This window comes from Sebastes fasciatus, chromosome 19 (genome assembly GCF_043250625.1).
Source record: "Sebastes fasciatus isolate fSebFas1 chromosome 19, fSebFas1.pri, whole genome shotgun sequence".
In the NCBI taxonomy this organism is placed as follows: Eukaryota; Metazoa; Chordata; class Actinopteri; order Perciformes; family Sebastidae; genus Sebastes; species Sebastes fasciatus.
In genome coordinates, this window is record NC_133813.1 from 12,463,838 (window position 1) to 12,478,244 (window position 14,407).

The following is a 14,407-nucleotide window of genomic DNA, read 5'->3' on the forward strand; positions in this document are numbered from 1 at the left end:
ATCAAGACTCGGGATCTGTGAGGGTAAACTTTGAGTCCACAAACTTAGCCTCTCAAAAAGTGCCAGTCAGATCAAAAGTTAGTTGTTATAGATAGGAAGTGTCTTAAGAGAGTTTCTTAAAAAGTACAAGATGTGAAAATACACTTGTTTGAATATTGATGTATTGAATTTGTAATGAATAATGATAAAAGAAATGTATGCTAATCAGCAAAGACTTGATCATGTCAGAAAAAAGTATCCCATCCACATACAGTATCCATCCATCCCAGAACACTCGACTCCAGTGTGTTTGTCTCCAGTGGTTAAGAAATGGGAGATAAGTAAATAGAAAAGTTTTCGTCTACAGCGAGATTTCCACAACCCCCCGTTGCACAAAATCTATCCGTGGTGGCTTGAAAGACCTGTTGATCAATGCCAATTACCTGGTTGTTACTGCGGCAGGTTTTTCGATTTCTGGCTTTGAGAGTGGGCCTTTCAATTTTCCACATTTCTGTTGTTGAATTTCTTTTATTTCTGTCTTTTTTTTACCGTGTACAAAAGCTGTGCCACCGGTCTGTTGATGCCACTGCAAAAGAGGTTTGATCCGGTCACATACAGTATATGATTGAATGTTCTTTCAGATGCACAATGTTAAAACACAATCCAGTATGAGAATATTCAAACTGTCCAGTTCATATGCCGTGTGTCCATGATACAATTATATTCTGTAATTTGCATTTAAAAGGTAAATACAGATATATGTAGCAAAACTTGTCAAGCTAATTTCATTTCAGTTCAGGGCCGGCTTCAGGCATCGGCCACATAGGCGGTCGTCTATTGGGCGCCACCTTCTATAGGGCGCTGGTCGCCCTCTAAAAAAATACATTTTAATACATTTTAAAATAATTATAAAATTAAAAAAATGCTGGTGGGTGCCCTTCCTCATTTTCTGCATTGAGGTAATAAATTAATAAATTAATAAATTAAGAAAGAAAGAAAGAAAGAAAGAAAGAAATACACTTTTCACCCCTGTAACACTCGTTGTGGTGAAACTGACTAAACACTTTTAAGCCTACAATATCAGGGAGCAATTGTTTATTTCTAATTTAAATTGTACAGTTATTTATGAAAATGAAAATCTTAATTTTAGTCTTAAATCCATTGTGATGTCTGATGGGTGTTGTGGTTTATAGCACTACGGTTAAGGTTCTGGGAGGTTAAGGGTGGGCTCCAAATCCATTGTCTTTTAATAGTACTTTACTGGAGACAAACAGGTTTATAGGCACGCTGGTGAAGAATAGAATAGACAATTTCTTTGAATATAACATTGCCCTTTTCCCCGTTCGCAGAAGTGAGATGTTTGACGACTTACAGACTTATGGGAACTGGAAATGTGGAAAGCCCCGGTGCATAATGAATGAAGCGCCTTGACTGATGGGCAGTAAAAAAGTTATGGCAGCGCCCGTCTCCTCCATCAGGTCTTTGGATCAATAAACAAAACATTAAATACAACTTTTATGCACCGTATAAATAGTTTGCAACAATAAATAATGCTGAAGTTGAAACATGGATGCACCGTGAGTCACAACAGGGGATCTGTACCTAAACCATTCGGGGGCCTCACCTATTATTTGTAAAAGGAAGATGTGTTAAGTTCCTAAATTCATAAAATAATTGCTTTAGGGAACTTAAAAATGTGGATATCCAATGTTCAATTTTAGGAAAACTCTGAAATTCTGAGGATACACAACAAAATAAGTTACATTTTGAACATTTCCACACTTGAATACCTACATTTTATAGGAAAAACTTGATTTATTTTAGTTAAGTACAATTTTGAATGTGAGACTTTTACTTGTAATTGTATTTTATAGTGTTTGTATCGCCTTTACACAAGTAAACAAAAAATTGAAGAGTTATTAAATACTACTTTTATGCATCCGTATAAAAAGTTTGCACTGCAACAATAAATAATGCTAAAGTTGAAACGCATGGATGCACCGTGAATCACGAAAGGGGATCTGGATATTGTTGTATCTAAATTACTGTGAGGCCAAGATTTCATGTAAAAAAGTTTTATTACATTTTTCACAGAATGAAAAAAAAAAATCTTAATTAATCAGATATTTATATATTAATCATTTTAGAACAAAAAAAAAAGTGCCCCGTCATCGCACAACCTAGCCAAACAATCACTTGGGCTGATCACTCTTTATGACCAGTCACTCCCATACAACAGCTTGAGAAATGCAGCACTATTGCATTGCAGCTAATTCATCCTGAGTCAACATCCCTTCGATATCGTACATTAGCTAATGAGCTTTAGCTGCTGACTACAGTAGCAGATCTTACGTCGGACATTGACTCAGACGTCCTGCAGAAATAAATTAACTGACTGACTGGAGGTCTTGGATTTAATGACCCCGTCAACATAATGAAATTGAACGCAGAAAAAAAAGGCATTGGTCAACACTAGGCACCTATTCCAGGGAAAAGATGTATGGGGCCTAATTAAGACAAAAGTTTAATTTGAGATTAAAAAAACTTATCATTAATGATTAAAAGAATCGGAATTATAAATAGGCATTTCGAGTTAGGAATCAACCTTAAAAAAAAGAAAAAAGAAAAAAAAAAAAGACCACAACCGATAAAGAACCCGAAACTGTGTAAAAAAAAAAATGTTCACAGTAATACGATGTGAATTGGCAGTAACCAGTAACGCGCTGGTTATTTCAACATCTTGAAAATACAAAACATACAAAAAGATGGAAAAAGTTCCTCCAGCAGACACGATGACAGACACGGTGTAATGCACCAAACGGAGTACATCTGATCATAAAGTAGCTCCAGAGTAGCTGGAAGGTTTCATCCATGCTATAAGTTAGTTGAGACATTCAAAAACTGCTGTTCCTTCTCCGACCACATTCAAATAAAAGCCTTCGACCCTCATGAGCTGTGCGAGGTGGTCTACAACATATCACTGTAAAAAAACAAAAACACATCTTCAGTGTGATTCCAGATGTTCAGAGTTCGGTCAGTCCGAGATTTGATGTTCCTCCCGGCTGAAAAGGAGGTGGGCACAACATAGCCCTCAAAAGAGTTACAATAAGTGGCAACCGCACATGACATGTTTGTGGGGATGCTTATGCTAGACACAGATGGCAATGTTTTTGTTTTTTTTGTTTGTGTGAGAGTTCCATATAAAAACTGTACAGTGACACCGCCGTGTCCGTTTACTCTGTGGCACAGTGAGCTCTGGTGGGCTTCCGTGGTAAAACAGCAGCAGCAGCAGCAGCAGTACCGTCGCTACCTGGATGCATCGGGGAGAAGTTTCTTAAACCAGCGGCCCACGGCCACGTCTACTCTCAGCACTAATGTGACCCCGATCAGCAGAGACGCGCTGCTCACCAGGAACCCTGAGGCCTCGAACATTAACCTGGAGGGAGAAGCAAAAGTTAAAACAAATTCTTTTCTAATTTCAATTTAAAGTCAAACTTTGACACTTTTTCACACCGTAAAACGTTATGGAATTAAAAAAAAAAAAAAAAAGTTTAGCATCTCAACAAGATAATATAATTCCAAAGACTTTTGTGTCAAAGTAATATAAATGAAATGAACATTTTTATTCAAAATACTTCAGAAATCAGTATTTTTTTATCATGTTTTATGACTCAATGTTTCAGATTTTGATGAATGACAAGCACAGTAGATGCACAATGGTGCAGGGATGACGTATTTTTGTAGGCCAACCAGGCATCGCACAGATTCCCTTGACAAAAAGCCAATGGGACTTTTCCATTGAGTTTTGGATTATTGCAGAAAATAAGCTCTGTGGCAAACACACATTTATGATACTTACAGGTTTTGTTCCGCGAGATAATCTCCACAAAATGAACACCACCTTTTTGTGTTTTTTGAAGAGTGTACACAACGAGGCTGTAAAGGCAGACGAAGTGTATCCTATATTAAGAATAGTTTCTATATTTATACTGTATCTATACTGATTTTGTCAACCGAGTCTGGTGGCTTTGAAGGTAGCATAGATACACTTTCAGTTCAGTTCCCCGTCGGAAAGGGCTGTCTAACAGCAATATAAAGCTGTGAACATATTCTTAATATAGCGTACACATAAACGGTTATAGATTTTTTTAGGTGAGCCTTTTTTTTGGTGTCTAAAATGTGTTTTGCTTCCGGCCCCGTACACAGCAGTACATTGCTTTGCTCCCCATTTGGTACTCCTGTGTGGGCGCACCAGCTGTCATCTACTGTAAGTAATATACTGACTATGGATCAGTACATCATACAACCCCCACTTCAAAAACACCTAAACTATCCCTTTGAGATGAGCAGATGTAAATATGTATATCTTACAGTGGTCGTCTACAGAAAAGTCGACCTTCACTAATGTGCATTCGCAGAGTAAGTGGTAGTGGCAGTTACACCGTGTCCATATCCTCAAGAGCCTTTACTGTTAGGGAGTTTGTGTGAGCTGGAAAATCCATTCAGGCACTTACTTGGGTGCAAAAACTTTCCACACCATTAGGTGTCTCCTGAGGATAGCAGCTGCACAGACTGAAGCAAAGACCTGTGAAGCGTTGCACAAAAAATGATGTGATAAAAAGACAACACATGGAAAAAATAATGATACAATCAAAATTGAACATCAGACTAAAATGAGACGTTTTAGTTCGGTGACCGAAGAACAGATGCTACTCTGATGAATCTGTCTGTGGACGTACCTGGGCTCCGAGAATAAAGAGGTAGCGCGTTGAGAGCTGTAGAAGGGCAACGCTGAACTGCTGGGGGTTTTCTCTCAGCCTCATCTCCATCACAGCGTCCTCTCCCTCTTCACCACAAGCTCTTCCTCCTCTGTTCCCACGCACCTCACACACCAGGGGCCAGAAGAGCAGCAACGGACAACCCACTAGAGACAATGAGGTGTGGACACAAATACAAATCAGCAAAGCACAGATTCAGTTTCCTCTCTCGCAGCAACAACTCTATAAATTTGTTGCTTTATTTGATTTAATTTATTTTTTTAATTAATTCTATTTGCTCTCAGTTTTCCCCTGCATACTATCTGGAGTGTGTTTTATTGTTAAAACAAAAAATTAGGGCTGTCAATCAATTAGAATATGTAATTGCAAATTAATTGCACATTTTTTATCGGTTCAAAATGTACCTTAAGGGGAGATTTGTCAAGTATTTAATACTCTTATCAACATGGAAGTGGGCAAATATGCTTGCTTTATGCAAATGTATGTATATATTTATTTATGGAAATCAATTGACAACACAAAAAAATGACAAATATTGTCCAGAAACCCTCACAGGTACTGCATTTAACATAAAAAATATGCTCAAATAATAACATGGCAAACTGCAGCCCAACAGGCAACAACAGCTGTCAGTGTGTCAGTGTGCTGACTTGACTATGACTTGCCCCAAAACTGTATGTGATTATCATAAAGTGAGCATGTCTGTAAAGGGGAGACTCGTGGGTACCCATAGAACCCATTTTCATTCGCATATCTTGAGGTCAGAGGTCAAGGGACCTCTTTGAAAATGGCCATACCAGTTTTTCCTCGGCAAAATTTAGCGTAAGTTTGGAGCGTTATTTAGCCTCCTTCATGACAAGCTGGTATGTCGTGGTTGGTACCAATGGATTCTTCATAGGTTTTCTAGTTTTATATGAAGTGAGTATCTTCACTCTAGCTTTAAAACTGAGCCAAACTGAAACCAATTACTTGCAACAGCTGATTTTTTAAAATCATGTATTCAATATCCTGATAAACTAAACCCCACATGTATTTGCTGCTTCTCTGTTAATAACTACCTGCGAACAAGATGTGCGATGCAAAAGTGTTGAGGATGACCAGCGAGGCGGGCAGTATGGTGCCTGTGTGTCCATCAGGGAATCCCACGAAGGCAGCGCCCCACTGGATGGAGGGGAAGGTGGGAAGGTGACCTGTGGCGTGGAAGAACTGGGTGGCGGCCAGGGACCACAGCACCACTGGAGTCCAGGGCACATTGAAGCCACCTGAGGGAGAAACAATGAGGAGGTGGGTGAGCACAGTAAAAACTTTAAACCAAAAAAGAAAAAAAAGAAAAGAGAGAGATCATGTCATAAGGGACAAAGAAAAAAATGTGTGATTCTGTGAATCTCACCAGAATATGTTCCATGCAGGCCGCTGAGGGTTGTGGAGGAAGCCTGAATGTGCAACAGAGCCCCCATTTCAAGCAGCAGCAAGAGGAAAGACAGAGCCATGCCCTCTGGGTGCAGCAGCAGCAGACCGATTCCCAGCAGGCCACAAAACAGCAGCAAAGGGGCAGAGTAGACGGATCCCAGTCCGTAGGCCTCCACGGCGGGCCTGCTGTCCACCTCGCCGCCGCCCGCGCTCAGCTCTCCGTCGTCCAGCGAGCGACGCATGCGCTGGTAGATCTGGGGGATGAGGTGGTGCAGCTCGGCTTGGGGGCTGATGCCGGTGCTCGCTCGGTAGCTCGGCGGGGGCAGGGACGAACTCCTGGCCGAAGCGGCGACCCTGGCCTTCACGAACACGGTGAGGGGATCGAGCCAGATTAAGGACAGCCCCAGTCCCAGGAGACAGAAGGCGGCCCTGGGGAGGGCCAGCTGGGCCAGGCCGATCAGCTCGGCCAGATTCCTGAAGCTGTCCTCCGGAGTGGCACTAACGGCCCAGTAGAGCGCCAGGCACACGGACAGCAGCGGCAGGATCCAGCGGGCCGTGAACACCGTCCCACCGGAGGAGTTGAGGTTGCCGTAGTGGCGGAGGCAGCGTCTCAGCAGAAACGTCCACAAGCCCAGGGAGAAGACGGAGAGGACGTAGTGGAGGTTTTTCAGCTGGCTGTCCTGCAAACGGGAAAGAGGGGAAAGGAACGGCGAGGGCTGGCAGGAGCCCTGTTCTTCCCGACAGGCGTGGAAGGAAAGAGAGAGGTAGAGGCTTCCGACGAGAAGTCCTAAGCAGGCGAGGAGGGTGCCGCTTTCTTTCCTCACGGTCGACGGGGACAACGCCGGGGAGGGCAGGATCCCTGCGGCCTTCAGAGGGTCGTGGTTGGGCGGTAAGAGCAGGCCATCCCAGTTGAGATGGATAGGAATATAGAGAGCCAGGGAGAACACCAGAAAGGTCACCGCCCGGCCTTCGGCGATCACGTAGCTATCCGAGAACAGGGAAGCACAACGGAGGAGCAGCACCAAGAGAGGGGGGACGAGGAGACGCCGCACGGTCAGCCAGCTGGCATACTTTGGAGCTTTGGATCCGTTCTGTTGCACAATAACAGTTCTGCATCGACGAGCTCTCCAGAGGAAGAGAAGTTCGGAGCTGAGGGCGGCAGCCGCCAGGCACCACGCCACCTCGACGTAGCCCAGCATGAGCAGCTGACTGGCAGCCGCGCAAACCCCCGCCGCCAGCGCCGCGACGACCGGGGCCTTCAGTCCGGGACCGTTCTCCCTGATCAGCACGAGGGACAGCTCGGACAGGATGAAACACGTCAAGCAGGCGAACGCCAGGATGGCTAAACCCGCCGCCATCTTGAGCGGGCTGAATCGAGCCCAGGTGGCTCGGCAGGTGTCTCTGACGGAGGTGAGGTAGGCCTGCAGCGCGGCGGCCAGCTGCGGGGAGGGCGATCTACCCTCTCTAACCGCAGTTAGGTACTCAGAGGAGAGGCGGGAGAATTCACCCTTCAGCTGAGAGAGGCTCTCCAGTGGGATGTCTTTGGCCATGCCGGAGTACGTCTCCAGGAAACGGTTGACCTTCAGAAACAGAATGAGGTCAAATTAAAACACACAATTACCAAACATGTTCCGTAATATGTGAAGTCTGACGTTTGACCTGTGTGGAGACATTAAAAGACTTGTGCTAGACAAGCTCCTAACTGAGCAGACTACCTGTTTTGCGTTGATCCACAGCGCCTCCAGCTGGCTGAGACCTCCAACTGCACCTTCAGTCTGCCTGTGAGGAGGGAATAAAGGCAGGAGGACCTGCCCAACGCTGCTGTACGGGATGGGAACTCCCAGCAGCAGAGCCAAGGTGGGCACCAGGTCTGTCTGGGGCACCACGTCCGGTTCACTCTGCAAACATGAGAAAAAATAAAAGCCTGCTGTGTTAGATTACTACTCCATTCATCTGTGATTTAAAAAGGGCTGCCGGACACTTTAGAAAAAAATCCTCTGTGTAATGAAGAATTGGCACAAAAAACATTTCAAGTAGAGGGGCTGCTCTGGTATTATAAGAGGTCCGATATGTAACAGGAAGATTGGCACAAGTACAACTGGTAGAGAGTAGGGATGCACCGATACCAGGTCGGATATGGAGCCGATACTGAGTCAAATAGCTGCATCGGGTATCGACGACAATGGGGCCAATCTGTTTATTTAAAGGTCCCATATTGTAAAAAGTGAGATTTTCAGGTCTTTTATATCATAAAGCAGGTTTAAGTGCTATATAAATACTGTTGAACTATCAAAACGCTCAATATACGGAGAAATACACACAGCCCGTATTCAGAAATTGTGCATTTGAAACAAGCCGTTTGGATTTATGTCCGTTTGTGATGTCACAAATATACAATATTTAGACCATTACACGGTTTTAAACGTTAATATTCTTAATGTGTCCCAGTTTATTTCCTGTTGCAGTGTATGTAAATAACATCAGCTGACAGGAAGTAAACATGGACCCAAACTGTTGCCGAGCAACGCAATTTTGTTCCAATTCCATTAAAAATGCACTAAAACGGAGCGTTTCAGACAGAGGGGTAAATACAGGTATATTCAGGCCGACAGTATGAGGAAAATAATGTGTTTTTTGAACATTACAGCATGTAAACATTCTCTAGTAGAAACACAAAATACAAGTATGAGCCTGAAAAAGAGCACGATATGGGACCTTTAAGTTCTTGTATGGCTGCTGTTAAGAGGACAATAAATATAGGATAAAGAAAAAGTTTTTCTTCCTGACTTAAAAGTGAAACTTATTTTGTTTATACATTAAGCAAAAATAAGCAGCTTTTCGTGCAACTCATCTGTAATTTGTACACGGACTAGTGAGATTGGTGGACCCGTTTACTCCTGAGTGTTTCAGTGTCTAAATAATGTCTAATAATCTCCCCTTTTCCTGCAGTAGTGGTATTTTCTGTGCAACCAGTGATTTTCCACCATCTATTACGCAACGCTCCAATTACTCTGCAATCATCGGCAGAGTTCACTTTTCTAGTGCGAGATCCACTTTTATCCCCGAGACGGCAGAGACCACCTGCCAGCGTCCATTTAGGTAGATTCGCGGGAAAACTGCACAGCCAACCATGAGAGGAAATTATCACGCATGTTGCACGGAACGGTGTGATGTTTCACATTCATAATATAGCAAACACTCTGCTGATTTGGCGAGATAATCATGATGTACATGGATATTTGCTGATGAAATAGAAAAATATAGAAGCTCATAGCTATTGGATCATTTTCCTCTGGTTCCTTATTCGTTCATCTGTGGACTGAATCTGTTGTTTATGTCTGTTTGACAGTATTTTATGTTCTTCCAAAAAAAGGAGTCAATGTTTTTTTTTTTCTGCCAGTTATTAATAGAATATAGAAACAGTCTAAAACAGTTCTCATCCCTCACTCTGCAGCATTTCATTTACATGTAGTTAGCTCATTACTGGAACGTGGCATTTGGCAGAAACAGAACAGGAAATCTGATGTTCAATGTGACGATCAGAAAATCAGTCCAACTGAGCCAAGATTGGCCCTGTTATCACAGATTGTATTATTTTTTTTATTCAGAATTGTTGTTCAAATTCCCATAAGATGGTACATAATAGATGTTTGAAAAATGTACCAATGATTGGAAGTTGTGTGCAAATGCTGCTCAACAAATATGACCCCAATCGGCCTGATTGTAGGAGTTGTGACTTTTCAAAGTTAAAAATTCTGACCTTTAATTATAGCACCTCCTATAATTAAAGGTCAGAATTTTTAACTTTGAAAATTATAGCACCTCCTATAATTAAAGGTCAGAATTTTTAACTTTGAAAAGTCACAACTCCTACGTCGTAAGTCTGATTTACAAAAAACTTGCTACAGATATCCATCTCCATTCACTCTACAAAAAAGCCTCTTGGACCACTAAAGTCTGGTCGGACAGTTGGTCCGATTGCTGCCAAATTGTCTGTGGATCATTATTGAACTAAGCGTGTCAAAAGTATCAAAATCTTGTTGATATGTGAGTGTTTTGAACATATTGACCAATGACCTTTACAAGGACGTGGCTCAGTGCATCAATAGACTTAACTCCACAACCGTTTGGTCAAATCATCACGAAACTTATGGATATGTCCACATAAGAACCTGAAACATACCCTGAAAGTTTCATTCAAATCGACCACTAGGGGGTGCTGCAAAAGGGAACAGATTTAGTTGTAAATGCCTGAGTGTCTGTCCCATCGTCATAATAAGTTATCTTTGAAGCATAAAGTCTGAATAAATCAGAAAGTGTCAAAGGACCAGACCTCTCACAGCTTTCAGCTTCTAATAGTCTGTGTTGGCTTGAACCACTGAATTGCTGCTCGCAGCGGTATTTATTTATTCTTCTATTTCCATTATCATTACTTTAGTAATTCAGAGAACGATTCTACCTTTTTTTGCAAGACTATGTGGTTATTGAGGGTCTTCTTAAGTCTTAATGCAGACCTGTTTATAAACCCTTTATTTCTTAACTATTTATTTTATTGATTACTATAGTATATCAATGTACCTTTAACACTGTTTCTATTGTTTTTTATTTATTTATTTGATACAAGCTCATGAGGATAATATAAAGCTGTCTTAAACACTGTAGGTCACATTTACATCAAATTTAGATTTACATTTATGCATTTGATAGATGCATAAATGTAAATCTAAATGTGATGAGGTACAATCTATCTAAGGCGAGGCAGATTAATCATTCATCTAAATTATGTCCTTGTGAAAAAAAAAATGCAAATTAGACTAATGTTGCAAAGAAATAGACTAAAAAGATCTTTTACATTTTGTCTTTACCCCTTTCTCTTCTCCAATAAAATGTCCTCAAAACTGCACAAAAGCCTTTCTTAAAGGATCGATTAGTTGGCTAGTAATTCATCTTACTGAGTTCTTGACCACAAAATAAAATGTTCCTGTGCATGTCGGTCCTTTTGCACGACTATATCAATCATCTCATGTTAAAACCAAATGGTGAAAAGGCGGCTATACTTTACCGACCTGGGACGGCGGTCCGGGAAACAGAGGGGAGGGACTGTAGAGGAAGATGGCGGCGTCGGTCTCCTTCTGACTTTCTCCGCCGTGATCTCCGGTGTCCGTCATCCCGTGATCTCCCATCACCACCAAGAGGGTGTCGTTCTGCAGACGGTCAATCACAGACCTGGAGGAACAACATCAATAAGGATCATTTCAAGTTGAGATTGATTCGATTAATTACAGGAATTTGAATTCCTGCAATTAAAATTAATATCTCAGCTGTGGCATTGCGGATTTTAATGTTTAATAAACAAGCTTGTGTAGCAGCTGTACTGTTGTCTGACCTGATGACTCCATCCATCTGGGTGAGCTTGTCGGCCATGGCTGGGTGGTCGGGACCGAACCTGTGACCGCAGTGATCCACTCCGAGGAAATGAGCAACCAGGACATCCCAGTCGTCCCCCACCACTGTCAAAAACCAACAGCGAGTGACAGACGGAGAGAGAGATGTGTGAAGCGCGAGTGCAATACAAGGATAATACAGACGTACAGAAATAAATACATACTAGTCGTGTAGAGGTGCTGGAGGATGCCGTTGTCCACGGTGTGCAGATCTTTGACGTTGAAAGAAGGGAAGGGCAGAGAGCGGTGGAACTTCTTGGGAAAAAGATTCTCCCAAGTGTCGTCGCCCATGAACACCACTCGTTTGCCTGTGAGGGGATGCGCACATTTCAAATTAGTTTACATTTTGACTGTTATATATGTTTAACACATTTTCACCTGAAATTCTAAACTGTGCTAGATTTTGAGGTGTGATTAAGTATGATGTAGGCAGAAAATTAACTGATGTCTGTATGGCCGTACAACTCTTTAGATCAGTGGTTCCCAACCTTTTTTTCTTAAGTGAGCCCTTTTCTATCATTGAGTAAACTGACGACCCCTGACTAACTGGGCAGCTTCCACGTGTAAATGTGTAACTGTGTGAATGTGATCAGGGCCTGAAAAAGTGAATCTCCCCTGAATAAATAAAAGGTGACAAAAGCCTGTGCCCTATCCTGTGATATATTTTCGCAGATTATATTACGTCTTATATACGTCTTGAAATTAAAAAAATAACAATTTAATTTAGTTTTCTTCACAGAAATGAATGAAATGCTGAGATGTCGTAACATTAAATGGGAGATAACAGTGGGCTATCAACGTTCAATACCTTATTTTAAGTTTTTTTCTTATTCAATAGTGTGCTAAATCAGACTTTTACAATATATCATTAATATGCTGGCACCATTTGTTGTGATAGATTCTCTTAAAGCAGGGGTCAGCAACCTTTACTAACAAAAGAGCCATTTTAGGCAAAAAAAAAAAAATCTGTCTGGAGCCGCAAAACATTTGCAGTGAGGTAGGGGGCCACATTGAGGGGAAAACAAATCTGAGATTTCGAGAATAAAGTCACAACTTTATGAGAAAAAAAGTCGGAATATAACGATAATAAAGTCATAACTTTACGAGAAAAAAAAGAAAATAACATGCAGATTTTGAGAATCCTGTACTGCATATTTGTCCCAAAGGAGGACGGTCTGCAGGACAGATAATAATGCATACAGTGCACTTTAGACTAAGCTACTGGAGTTACCCTGCACTCTACTCATTTTTAACAGTCTCTTCTGCACTTTTTTAATAGTCCTGTATCACAGCTGTTACCCTGCACTATATTCAGTTTAAACAGTTTTCTTCATCTCCTTGTATTTTTATATCTGGTATATTTTTTTTGTACTTTGCACTACTAACTTTTTTACTGACTTTTTACTAACATGTTTTGCACTATGGAACTGTGATGCTGGAAACTTGAATTTCCCTCGGGATCAATAAAGCTACTATCTATCTATCTATCTATCTATCTATCTATAACTACTCAGTTTGCTGCTGCCTTTTATTAAACCAGATAATGATCTTATACTGCACTAGAGCTTTTACTCTGGTGTGTTATATTCTATTTTAGCTTCTATCCTATAGCTTTTATTTGTAGCTTGTTTTTATTTTCTCATCTTTAATGTTTTAATGTTTTTATAACTGTTTTAATTATGTCTTAATGTTCTTTTGCACTTTGTCGCAATGTCCTTGAATGTTTATGTAAAGCACTTTGAATTGCCCTGTTGCTGAAATGTGCTCTACAGATAAAGCTGCCTTGCCTTATGCTTGTTTTGCTCTTTGATAAGGCATTTTGTATGTATATATTTTCTCTTCAGTTCTGCAAGATTTTTTATTTTTTTTGCTCGGTCTTTTTATTGGGTTAGGGTTAAAAAAAAGAAAAAAGAAAAGGAATAAAAAAAAAAAAACAGAAAAAAAGTAAGTTATTTTTTTTTTTTTTTATTATTATTATTATTATTTTTAATTTACTTACTTTTTTCAGTTCTGCAAAATTTTGAGTATCTTGTGCATATCATAGATGCAATTGTGTAACTTACTCACCCACTTGCCCAAACTGGTGGATGAGGTTGTCCTCCAGGATGGCACTGGATGCAAAGTTATTCCCCACATCCACAAAGGTAGGCAGCGACCCGGTGGTGAAGCCTTTAATCCTCTGCATGGTGGTCGTGGGTGGGTCTGCTCTGAACGGGTACAGCCGGCTGTGTGAAGGCCTGGACGACACCGTCTCCTCCAGCACCGGCAGCTTGTTCTCGTACGGTCTGGGCTCTGTGTTGTTCGGGTCGAACCAGGCGAAGTCGATCTTCAGGGCGTCGATGATGAGCAGCACAGCCCGGCGGAAACGCGGCCGAACCCGGCAGAAGTCCTCCTCTGTCTCTCCTCCACCTCCACCTCCACCGGGCTGCAGCACGTCTCCGCAGGTACTGGTCCGGTTCACCTCCAGCCTCACCAGCAGGAAGCCGCCGACGAACAGGTAGATGCCTACAAAGTACACCGCGCAGATCCAGAGGAGCAGCGAGAGCACCGGGAGACGCTTCATGCTACAGCTTGCGTTGTCTCGGCTCTTGTGACTGACCTTGTCGGTGTTTTCGTCCTCTCTCTCTCGGCTGGAGGTCAGACTGGAGTGTGTGTGTGTGTGTGTGCTAACAACACACAGGAGTAGTACAGGTGTGTCTCAGGTAAACAGAGAACGGCGCGACACCACCCTCACCTTCATTTGGACTCAATGAGATTAGATGGCTGTGCTGACAGCTAGGAACTTTCGGCGTGCAT

The 14,407-nt window shown here is 41.9% G+C and overlaps 1 protein-coding gene across 1 annotated transcript; it reads right to left on the reverse strand.

The window, feature by feature from the left end:
- Window positions 1-2,038: 2,038 nt before the first annotated feature.
- On the reverse strand, window positions 2,039-14,407 carry pigo (phosphatidylinositol glycan anchor biosynthesis, class O). The gene is made up of 10 exons (XM_074617223.1): window positions 13,679-14,407; window positions 11,776-11,919; window positions 11,554-11,677; window positions 11,234-11,393; window positions 7,883-8,065; window positions 6,148-7,747; window positions 5,816-6,019; window positions 4,719-4,903; window positions 4,494-4,564; window positions 2,039-3,415 (listed from the first exon to the last, which is right to left on the reverse strand). The coding sequence occupies exons 1-10, from the start codon at window positions 14,172-14,174 to the stop codon at window positions 3,286-3,288; spliced, it is 3,297 nt and encodes a 1,098-aa protein (XP_074473324.1). The 5' UTR covers window positions 14,175-14,407; the 3' UTR covers window positions 2,039-3,285.